At 42.0% G+C, this 12,316-nt stretch overlaps 1 protein-coding gene across 1 annotated transcript in view; it reads right to left on the bottom strand.

Annotated features, from left to right (window-relative positions):
- tlcd1 (TLC domain containing 1) overlaps positions 1 to 10,078 on the bottom strand; it is a 44,352-nt gene extending 34,274 nt beyond the window's left edge. Inside the window, exon 1 of the mRNA XM_043718393.1 lies at positions 9,786 to 10,078. Coding sequence (XP_043574328.1) covers positions 9,786 to 9,985 — 200 coding nt within the window. The 5' untranslated portion in view covers positions 9,986 to 10,078. The remainder of the gene's footprint in view (positions 1 to 9,785) is intronic.
- Positions 10,079 to 12,316: the final 2,238 nt, after the last annotated feature.

Raw genomic sequence — 12,316 nt, forward strand, 5'->3', positions numbered from 1 at the left:
TCCCCTATCTTATCTCTCCACGCTTCAGGCTCTCTGCCTTTATTCCTGATGAAGGGCTTTTGCCCGAAACGTCAATTTTGCTGAAGCTCCTCGGATGCTGCCTGAATTGCTGTGCTCTTCCAGCACCATTGATCCAGAATCTGGTTTCCAGCATCTGCAGTCATTGTTTTTACCCCTTAGAACTCAACCTGTCCAGTGTGGAACAGCATCAACAATCTAAATATTGTGCCATACAGGTCAAAATACAAACTAAAAATAAATTGTTGGAGATACTCAGCAGATTTGGCAGTATCTGTAGAGAGAAACAGTTCACATTTGAGTCCAAAAAAATTCCTCTTCAGAACTGAAGAGACAGGTAGAAAAAGTGATAGGGTGATTTACTGTGGGAAAAGGTGGAATTGATCAAGTGGAACAGAAGAAATGGTCAGGGGAAAGTTAAAGGCCGAAAGAGGTTAGAGATCACAGGTGCCACAGTACAAAAGGCAAAGGGAATGGTAATGGTTGCAGAGAAGAGAGATAGGTCAGAATATTGGTCATCTCGCTAAAAGCAAAATCACAAATCCAGAGATTTGGCAGTGGGTTGACTCCACAAGGTTAAAAACTGCCTCAACAGAAAAGCAGCTGCTGTGTTGGCCTTCATCGGAGCACTAAAGTAAGCTTAGGACAAACATGCGATCATGGGTGAAAATGGCAAGTGACAAGAAAGTCAGGGTCATACCTGTGGACTGAGTGGAGGTGTTCCACAAATCAGTATTTGGTCTCCTTACTGTAGCGAAGACCGTATAGTAAGCAGTGAAAAAAGTAGACTAGACTGAAAGACACACACGCAAACTGCTGCAAAGGTGTGTTTGGACCTTGGAAAGTGAGGAGAGGGAAGGTGAAAGGACAAGTATTATTCCTCCTGCAATCGCATGGGAAGGTGCTAGGGGAGAAGGTTGAGGTGCTAGGGGACAATCGAAGAGTGGACCAGCATGTCACAGAAGGAATCATCCTTTCAAAGTGTTGACAGGGAGGGGAAGGGATGATGTTTTTGATGGTGGCATCATGTCATAGGTGACAGAAATGGCAGAGGATCCTTTCAATATGGATAAAGTGAGGTGGGAAAAGCCAATAAGGGAATCCTAACAGAAGCAGAGATGGGAATCTGGGAGAATGGAATGCAGTCCTTACAGGAAGCAGCATGTGAGGACAAGTAGTTGAAGTAATGTTGTGTGGGTATGCGATGAATTTCAACAACTCAATTCCAATAGGCTATCCCTGGAAATGGGGAGAGAACATAAAAAAGGAAAAGAGACAATCAGGGATGAACCAAGTGAAGATGAGGGAGGGGTAGAAATTGGTTGCAAATTGATGACGCTTTCTGGTTCTAGATGAGAGTAGGAAATGGCACCGACACAATCATTAATATACTGGAAAAAGTATTGTAAGAGGGGATGTGAGGAGAACTGGAACAAATATTGCATAAACCTCACAATAGGACAGGCATAACCCGTGGCCACATCTTTTATTTGGAGGAGGTGAGACAAGTTAAAGAGAAAGTGGGAAACAAGCTCAACCAGTTGAAAGAGGCAGATGGTGGATGGAATCTGTTCAGATCTCCATTTAAGGAAGAAGCAGAGCGCATATTATGAAACTACACATTTCATTAGTCTTGTGAGATCTAGCACTTTGATTTGCTTGTTACTAGGTCCGTTGCTGCCATAGTAATGTGCCTGGCAAGAATCTTCACTCTGTTTATATAAAGAAGGGACGTGTATTTATCAAATTCTCAGGACCTCCATAGCATTGACACTCACTGAAGCACTTGAGAAATCCAATCACTCTCATAATCTCAGAAAACACAACAGCCAGTGACAAACAGCAGAGTACCACAACCAACAATGAAATATAGGACAAGGTTATCCAGTTCAGTGATGCTGAAGCACACTATGGGTGTGCACACTAAGAGATTCTCATGCTTTTTTTCCCTACAATACTGCTACAGAAGCTTTCCCATCCACCAGTCCTTCAAGATTCCAGATTTTACAGCTCATTTGAGTGCAACACTTCCGCAGTACAAGGTGAACATACCAGCCCAGATTGGGTGTTTAACCATGACTTTCTCACACAGGCAAGGCCACCATCGACCAAATATTGACACACAAAATCACAAGGTGTGACCTGACTATTTAATTGAATTATATTTTAACGTAAATAAGTTTGATATCTAAAATCGGAGATTAAGTTGAAAGAGTGCAAAGTCTCCTGTTTTTGTGTGCAAGAGTGTACTTAAAAATTAAAGCTTCAAGCCACTACTTAGTGGATCTGGATGTTAAAGCACAAAATTACAAAAGAATTAAAAGTTAGCAAGAGACCCTAACTGGAATGAGGTATTTTTCTGTGGTTTCTAGGCATTTTACTCTGTGCTAGATGCATGCTTTGCAAAACCTAAAGGTACTGCTGTGGAGTGTGGGTTAGACCAGTGAGCAGGGCCTATGAAATTCCTTGGAAGCTCAAATCATTTTCAAGGTCAGATTTTTTTAACAATTAAAAATGGCATGTTCCTAGCAATATAGGAAGGCCGATAGGCAGCTGGTTCATCCGTGACAGGGGAGTCCATCATCTCATATCTAGAACCAAATGAACACAGCACTCTGACAGTGACTGCATACAATACAATTTGGGTGGGTAGAGTTTATGGAAGATCTTGCAGCAGTAAAAATGATTTTTTTTATATGGGGGGGCATAAGAAACAAATTAAAGAGCCTCAACCAATCTTTAAAAATCAGCCGCCCACTTACAACAAAGCATTTTAATGAGTCACCGCCAGTTGTTCCTTGGGATTCTGGTTTGCTGCATTCCATAGCCATGGTCTGGCGAATTTAACATCTGCTACACAGGTTAGCTTTAAAATTGCATTCAGGCCTTACAGATTACATCAGATTCCATTTCTTATACAATAACAAGGATCATGCCCTGGTGCTCACAAGAGCCTTCTAGCTCCGGGATGATTACATCAGGCATAAAATGGGTAGTTGTTGTGCATCTAAACTTGGCCTAGTCTGTGAATTTGGACATACAACGGTCTACTCTTTCATCCAAATCACTTATATGAGGGCCAATACACAATCCTGAAAAATTTCACTTTTCACATTCGCCAATCTAGAAACTGATTTCTATTTTCTGTCTCCGACATCTCAACCAATAACCGCATCCATGGCACAAGACCACCTCCAATCCTGTGCACGCTCACTTTTGCTAATAACCTATTTCAAAATGATATGAAATGCCATCTAAAATCCACTTCCATGGACACCTCTCTATCGACTATGTTGGTCACCTCAATAGTCTCAACTAAATTCATCGGCTCTAAATGTCTATCTTTCAATCAGTTTGTACTTGTTCATCACTCTGTAATAAACATAGGGAATGACAGAATTACTTAGCAGTTCTGGCAGCAACTGTGAGCAAAGAAACAGAGTTAATGTTTCAGGACAGTCACTTTTCATTAGAACAGAGAAAGGAAACAAGCAAATGTCCTATCTACTCTGATGGAAGGTTATCAACTGAAACTTTGATGCTACCTGCCCTGCTGGACATTTCCAAAAATTTCAGTCTTTGGTTTAGATTTCTGGCATATTCAGTTTTTGCATTTACTCTTTGCGTTCTCACTTTCATGGATATGTTCCAGCGACATCCTCACACCTGGTGTTAACCTATAGCTTATCTGTAGTTACAGGTAGTTCTCCTTTAATGCTGTAGATGCATTCCAGCAAAACCTTGCTTAATTGAAAATTGCTTAAATATAAATAATGGGGTCTGTGGGAAACTGGAGTTGGGGCAGACCACCAAAAATATCACTCACGATGGCTCTAAAATTACCTAAAATACAAAGTATTGCACAGCCCGAATGTAATTATAAATCATATTTATCAATGAAACAAAAGTAAATTTAACACAGTACATTTAAAAGTTATTGTTAATGCAGGGACACAAGGTAGTCATGGTGCATAAGGTAGACTCCCTCATTCCTGTTAAGCAAGCTATATCATGTATTCTCTCCTTATGCTCAAAACTTTTTATAATATTTAGCTTTTCTTCCAGCATTATAGCCTTTCTTTTGCGTTCATCACCTGCAATTTTATCACCAGGACACTTCTTGCTAACATTCTTGTCATTATGCCCCTCCATTTTTTCAAAAAAATGGGATAGTCTAGGAAAAGTGTACCTTTCACAGGAAGCTGCTTAATGTATATCTCTCAGAAAGCTACTCTCTCTACTGTACCTCTCACAGAAAGCTGCTCTGTCGGCAGCTGACATCAGCGCATATGCAGAACGAAGCGCGCAAAATGATCCCCGTTGGAATCGCGCTATTGCAAACAAAGGTAAGGGTTCTTAAAAATACCGTTTCTTAGTTCCTCAGCGACGTTATAAACAAATTGCACTGCTGGACCGCGCATTATCCGAGAACAACTGTATGAGGTTTCCCACTCCTTTCTTCATGAACAATGGAATGAAATTCCTAATTTGCAATTTACCAATCCAAAGGAATGTCCCCTAAATCTAAAGAGCTTTAGAAAATTCCAATTAACAAATAAGAATTTTCCTCACATTTTCCAAATAAACGTTTTCAATAATCAATTGCATGATTTTCCCTTTAGGCAACTGACATTTTGACCTACTTATTTTAAAACACACAGTGATCAATCAGCAAGTCTCCCACTTCATTGCTGCCCATTTTAAACACATTCCCCAGAATTAGATAGTCACACAGTTGTGGGGATCCTCTGAAAATATTTACACATTCCTACTAAGGTCTCCTTGTAAATACAGGCACCTACATGAGAACCCTTTGCCTGTATTGATGCACAGCCTAAGGAATCTCCTAAAAATACCGACAAATGTACTTGCAATTTCAGAAACCCAAAAGAATAAATTCAACAATTGTTTGCATTCTTCATTTTGTCACAGCAAACAGCATAAGAAATCATATGTTATCAATGGAAAAAAACAAAATCTGATGGCATTTGAAAAGAAGTCTGCTTACAATACCACTGACTGTGGTCAGAGCCCCTTGTGGATCCCTTAGGATCTGCAGGTTCCAGTTTGAACAACTACATTGGAGGGCATAGGGGGTGAACTGATGTTGCAGTGTACAGAATTGAATCTGCACTGCAAACAACTGGACCTTAGGATACAGGCTTGAAATCACATCAGAACCTAGATGGATTAAAATTATTTAAAAACAGCAACATTTTAATATCACCAAGGTAACCCTAATTGCAATGCCTTTCAGCAATTTTTACATTAGACATGGGAATTGCATGGGAAACTCAACCTTCTCAAGTTAGTTTGTAGAATCCTTTCCATTATGAAATTAACAGAAAATTTTAATCTTTTATGTTTAACAATGACAAATGATATATGAATACATTCAATTAAAAGGGATTGGTGGTTAGACTCCTCTGGACATTGAATGTACAAATTAGGAGCAGTAGAACTCTACTGATGGGTGAATCCCGAACCAGAGGACACAGCTTAAAAATAAGGGGTAGGTCATTTAGGACAGAGATGAGGAGAAACCTCTTCACCCAGAGAGTGGTGGGTGTGTGGAATGCTCTGCCCCAGAAGGCAGTGGAGGCCCAGTCTCTGGATTCGTTTAAGAAAGAGTTGGATAGAGCTCTCAAGGATAGTGGAATCAAGGGTTATGGAGATAAGGCAGGAACAGGATACTGATTGAGGATGATCAGCCATGATCATATTGAATGGTGGTCTATTGTCTTGCAGCCACTTCAGCCTGTTCCTCCATTCTCTCAGGTCATGGTTGATCTGATACTCCTCTTTCCTGCTTACATCTGACAACATTTCACCCCCTTGCTTATTTTACCTGTTTTACAAGTGTTCAATTTGTTTGCTTCCAATGCCTTCTGAGGAAGGGCTTTCCAAAGACTTCTGACTCTTTAAAAATGAAAATTTCCCCTCATCTCTTTCTTAAATAGAAAAATTCTCATTTTTAAACAAGGATCCCTAGTTCTAGATTTTCCCAGAAGAGGAATTGTGCTTTCCACATCCAATCTATCAAGCTCTTCAGAATCTCTTTCACCTCTTACTCTTCAGTGGCTACAAGCTCGAGCTTGAACAACATTTCCTCATAATGCAACCCACCCATTCTAGGCATTAGAGTATCAGGAACCTTTCTCTGAACTGCTTCCAACGCATATACATCCTTGTTTAAATAAGGAGACCTATACTGTACATAACACGCAGATATGGTCCGATTGTATAATTGGAGAATGACTGAAGTGTTCTACACCCCATATAATAATAAGCTTCCCTAATTACTTCCTGGACCTGCATACTAACCTTTTTCATGTATTGAGACACCCAGATCCCTCTGCATCTCAGAGCTTTGCAAACTCTCAACATTTATATAACATGCCTATTTTTTATTCTTCCTGCTGAAATGCACAATTTCATATTTTCCCACATTATACTCTATTTGCCAGATCATTACTGCATGCTTATTATACTTTGTAAATGACTTATGCATTCTTTACAAGTTACTTTCCTACCTATCTTTCAATCAACAGATTTACCAACTATATCTTTAGTTCCTTCAAAGTCTTTTTATATAAAATGTTGATATCTGAAGCCCAAGCACATCTTCTTACCTCTTGCCAATCATAAAAAGGATCATTTATGCCTTCTCTATGTTTCCTGTTAGCTAGCCAGTCTTATATACATGCCAATATGTGACCTCTACACCACTAGCTTTTATTTTCCCCAATAACCTTTGATGCAGATTCTTATTAAATGCTTTCTGGAAATTCAAGTACAGTACATCTACTGATTCCCCTTTAGCCACATGTTACATCCTCAAAGAAGTTCAACAAATTAGCTAAACATGATTCTAATTTATTGGACCCTTCCCTGAATTAGGGAATTTTCAAAAATTAAATATCAACCGTCTCACTAGTCACTTCTTTTATGATCTGAAGGTGAAGTCCATTAGGACCCAGGGACATGTTTACCCACAGCTTCAACAATTTGCTCAATACTACTTTCTTGTTGATTGTAATTTTCTGGAGTTGCTCCTTCCCTTCCATTTCTTGACTTACAGCTATTTCTAGGATGCTGCTTGCATCCTCTACAGTGATGACAGATGTAAAAACCTTGTGCAATTCATGTCATCTTCTTATTTTCCACTACTAATTCCCCAAACTCTCTTTCTGTAGAACCAATACTCACTTTGTTAACTCTTTTACTTAGTAAATATCTATAGAAGCTTTTCACTTTCTGTTTCTGTATTTCTAGCTAGTTGTCTCATGTACTCTATTTTTTTGAAGGTGCAAAGATGTCCCTAATGACTGGGGAATCCATACCAGGGGTCACAATCTAAGGATTTGGGTTAGGCCATTTAAGCATGAGATGAAGAGAAATGTCTTCACTCAGAGTGGTGAGCTTGTGGCATTCCCTTCTACAGAAAAGTGGTTGAGGCCAAAACAGTGAATGATTTTGAAGTACTAATAGTTCTCAGGGCTAAAGGAATTAAAGGATATGAGGAGAATGTGGGAACAGGATACTGATCACATTGAATGATGGAGCAGGCTCAAAGGGCTGCAAGGCCTACTCCTATCCCTATTTTCACTGTTTTCCCACCTTATTAATCTTTTAGTCAATTCTTTGCTTTGTTTTTAGGTTCTGTTCAATCTTCTGACATGCCAATCAACTTTGCTCTGCTTTTCCTTCAAGTTTGACAACATTTTTAACTTTTTAGTTAACAGCAGGTGAACTCCACCCTTGGAAGTTTTCCATTCTTGTTGGATATATTCTGTACATTCTGAAATATCCACTTAAACGTCTTTATCACTGCATTTATATGGATGTATCCCTTATTTGCCCATTCATTTTAATTGGCTTTGCTTTTGTGCTCTCAAAATTGCCCTTATTTAAGTTTAAAATACTACACTTGGACATTCCACCCTCCATTCAAACTGAATGTCAAATTAAATCATGTTATGATCACTGATACCTAGGGAAGTCTTCACTATTAGGGAATTAATTAATCCTATCTCACTGCACAATGTCAGGTCCAGTATAATCTATTCTTGGGCTCCAGAATGTGAATTTCTGAAAGGCTATCCCAAATATATTCTGTGAAGTACTTACCTAAGCTACCTTCCCATCTGATTGTTCTGTCTACACAGAGGTTAAAATTATCCATGATTATAACTGTACCTTTCTGACAAGTTAACATAGTTTCATTTTTTAATACTCTATCCTGCATTCCACTCCCGAAGTGTCTTCTTGCTATTATAATTCCTTATCTCAACCCAAACTGCTTCTATTGCCTTGTTTCCTAAATTTAGGTCACATTCCCTATTCTGCCAAAACTATCATTTATTAACAGAACCACTCCTCCAACTTTTCCTAGCTTCCTGTCCTTCCTAAATGTCCTGTACTTTTCACCACTCAGAACCTAAATTGTGTCACCCTGCAGCCATGTCTCTGTAATGGTTATCAGATCTTAGTTATTTATCTCTATTTGTACTGTCAATTCATTTGTTTTGTTCCAAACACTATCTGCATTCAGATACAGAGCCTTTGACTTTTGCATAATCTCTAGCCTTGTTTGTTGGATTACTCTTTTTTTGTATTCCCTATCCTTTCCTGTAATGGTCTGTTAATCATATTCCTTTCTCTCTTGCCACATCTCGATTCTTTGATTTAGATCATAAGATATAAGAGCAGAATTTGGCCATTCTGCCCATCAAGTCTGCTCCACCATTCAATCATGGCTTATATGTATCTCACCCCCATTATCCTGCCTTCACCCAGTAACCCTTGATATCCTTAATAATGAGCACAAATTTATCCAACTCTGCATCAACACATATTTCCAAATTTGATCCCTTGCCCCCCATTATTTAAAATCCTCTCTACTTCCCCAATTATGTGGCTCACTAGAAGTCAGACCCCAGCATGATTCAGGGTTTAGACTGTCCCAACTTTATGAATCCCATTTTCCTTAGTATTGGTGCCAGTGGCCCACAAACTAGATCCCATTTCTCCCACACCAGTCTTTCAGCCACACATTCATTTCTCCAATCTTATGTGCCCAGTGCCAAATTGCTCATGGTTCCAAATGTGATTACTTTTAAGGTTATCATTCTTACTTTGGCACCTAGCTCCTCATGCCCTATAGAACTTCCTTGTCCTGCCTATGTTGTTGGTACCTACATGGACAACAACGACCTAACCCTCGTCCCTTCTATTGCAATTCCCCCACAGCTCAGAGTAGATGTCCTGAACCCTGACAGACAACATGAGCTGGGCTCTTTGCAGCTGAAAAGTGTCAACACTCTCTCTCAGCCCCCAAGAATACTGTCCCCTACCACATACCTTTACAGTCCTCCCCATTTGAGGGCCTTACGGCCTCCCCCACCCCTCTATCCTCCTGGCAACTTTCAACCCTCATCCAACAAGGCAGAAACAGAAGAACCTCCAACCTGTTGGACCACTTGGCTCCTGTGGGTCTGTACCAGTCCTGGAGCTGGCCTAAGTCGGCAGTCCCACCCTCCTGAACCCTCTCCAAACCAGACCATAGGGAGCAAGTGCTCTCATATCAAAAGCATTTTGCAGGACAGCAACAACATGTCGAGTGACTCAGATTTTAAACTCGAGTTGCACTGGCAACCAATGAAGTGTGGGAAACGCGCTGGGATCAGGTTCTCCCCCCAGGACTGTACACCTCAACCCAGACGGGGTGGTCGGCTGAAAGCGGGGGCGGGGGGGGGGTAACATACCACAACAAAGCCCACGGTCCTGTGATCGCCGAGTGCACCAGGGAGACGCTGAGGTTGGTCCATCTCCATGACTTGGTCTTGTTGCCCTCGACCTGTTTCGGGAGGAGGAAGCCGCTCCGCGCCCGCAGGACGAGCCGGAGGCTCTGGAAAGCCAGGGCGGACAATAGGATCGTCAGGATCGGGTGGTCCTGTGCGATCATGGCCGGAGCAGCGGCTCACAGCCGCTTCCCATTCAGCGGGGAAAGCGCCGGGGAACGCCTCTGTGTCTCTCCACCCAGGCGGGAGCTACACACATACACACACACCCTTCCTTCCCTCCTCCTCACTCCCTTGTTAGTGCCAAAGAGACGTCCCACAAACTGTTATTCGCTGCGGCCGCTCCGCCTGCGCTGGCGAGGGACATTTGTAGCCAGCGACACATCAACAACATTAAAAACCCAAAGCCAAATCAGGAGTCGGACTCGAAAGGGCTTTTGGGGTGGAGCCTGTGTTCACACAGACAGGGGGGGAAAAAAAATCAATTCCCAACCCCGCTGTCTGCTCTAGAGAGTGAAAATGTAGGAAAACTACAGCCTGTTGGTTTGAGTGTTTAAGGCCCAGGGAAATGAATAACTGCAAACACACAAGTCACAAACAAACACAAAAAGTGCTGGAGAAACTCCGGCAGCGTCTGTGTGGGGAGAGAGAGAGAGAAAGCAGAGTTAACGTTTCAGGTCCGGTCACCCTTCTACAGAACGGGTAAAGTGAGGAGGTGGGTTTAAAATATAAATTAAAAATAAAAACTGAGACACCAGTTGCTCCTTCGTTGAGAACTAGATGACTGAACTTTGACATCCCCCCCAACACGCACACACAGGGGTGTGTCCCAGCTGTAAATCAAACTGCAGGGAATTATTATACAGAGACTGGAAATCAAAATGCAGGAGAGATCCAAGGGCTCAGGCAACAGCTGTGAAGAGAGGAAGTTTAGGTTGGACCTTCCGCTGGATTATTCTGGTAATGTTACATCGAGGGAATCATTTGGTGTTATTAAACAGCAGAATGAACGCTGTTGTTTCGATTTGTCACAGTCTCCTCACCCCAGAGGGAGATGAGGAAGAAAACGTTTTCCCTCTGAGGGTCGTTAATCTGTGGAATTTCCTCTCCCCCTCCACAAAGCATTGGAGACAGGTTCCTTCGTTATGCACAGGGCTGTGTTGGGTTGATTCTTGATCCGGCAATCAAATGTTAACTGGGGCGGGGACTGGGTACGCAGGAAAGTGGAGCTGATGTCCCAATCGGATGAGCCATGAGTTTCTGAGATGGGGGAGCAGTCTCCAGATGCCCGTTGGTGCTCCTTTTTATGTCTGTCTTCTTATGCACTGTCACTCGATAAGAATGTAAAATCATCGAACCGTAGAATCCCTGCAGTGTGGACCAGACCATTCAGCTCATCGATTCCCCCTAAGAACATCCCACCCAGACTTAATCCTTACCCCATCACTCTGCATTTCCCATGGCTAGTCCACCTAACCTATATATCCCTGGTACAACCACCTGAGGAAGGAGCAGCACTCCGAAAGCTAGTGCTTCGAAATAAACTTGTTGGACTATAACCTGGTTCTGTATGATCTTTAACTTTGAGCACCCCAGTTCAACAGCGGCATCTCCAAATCAAACAGGAAACCCACACAGATACAGGGAGAAAGTGCAAACACCACACAGACAGTCACCCAAGACTGGAATCAAACCCAGGTGTCTGGTGCTGTGAGGCAGCGGTGCTAACCACTGAGCCACCATGTCACCTAAAGTAACAGCAAAAGTAGACCATTCAGCCCATCGAGTCTGGTTCACCATTGATAATTTTCACCCTGATTGATCTGACTATTTTCACCCCCATTTCCCTGCCTTTTCCCCATGAGCCTGGATTGCCTGTGAGAAAAGGTCCTCCTCATCTCTGTTTTAAATGAGTGACCCCCTAATTGAGATCTGTCCTCTGGTCCTACGCTTTTCCACAAGGGGAACCAACCTCTCTGCACCTACCCTGTTAAACCCCCTAAGAATCATAACATGTTTCAATAAAGTCACCTTAAACTCCAATGAGTGATGATCAACCTAAGGGAGCACAGTCAATAGACAATAGGTGCAGGAGTAGGCCATTCTGCCCTTCAAGCCTGCACCACCATTCATTATGATCATGGCTGATCATCCTTAATCAGTATCCTGTTCCTGCCTTATCTCCATAACCCTTGATTCCACTATCCTTGAGAGGTCTATCCAACACTTTCTTAAATGAATCCAGAGACTGCGCCTCCCCAGGGGAAGAGCATTCCACACAGCCACCACTCTCTGGGTGAAGAAGTTTCTCCTCATCTCTGTCCTAAATGGCCTACCCCTTATTTTAAGCTGTGTCCTCTGGTTCTCACCCATCAGCGGAAACATATTTCCTGCCTCCAGAGTGTCCAATCCTTTAATAATCTTATACGTCTCAATCAGATCCCCTCAGTCTTCTAAACTCAAGGGTATACAAGCCCAGTCGCTCCAATCTTTCA

The sequence above is a fragment of the Chiloscyllium plagiosum genome, chromosome 28, assembly GCF_004010195.1.
Source record: "Chiloscyllium plagiosum isolate BGI_BamShark_2017 chromosome 28, ASM401019v2, whole genome shotgun sequence".
NCBI classification, from domain to species: domain Eukaryota; kingdom Metazoa; phylum Chordata; class Chondrichthyes; order Orectolobiformes; family Hemiscylliidae; genus Chiloscyllium; species Chiloscyllium plagiosum.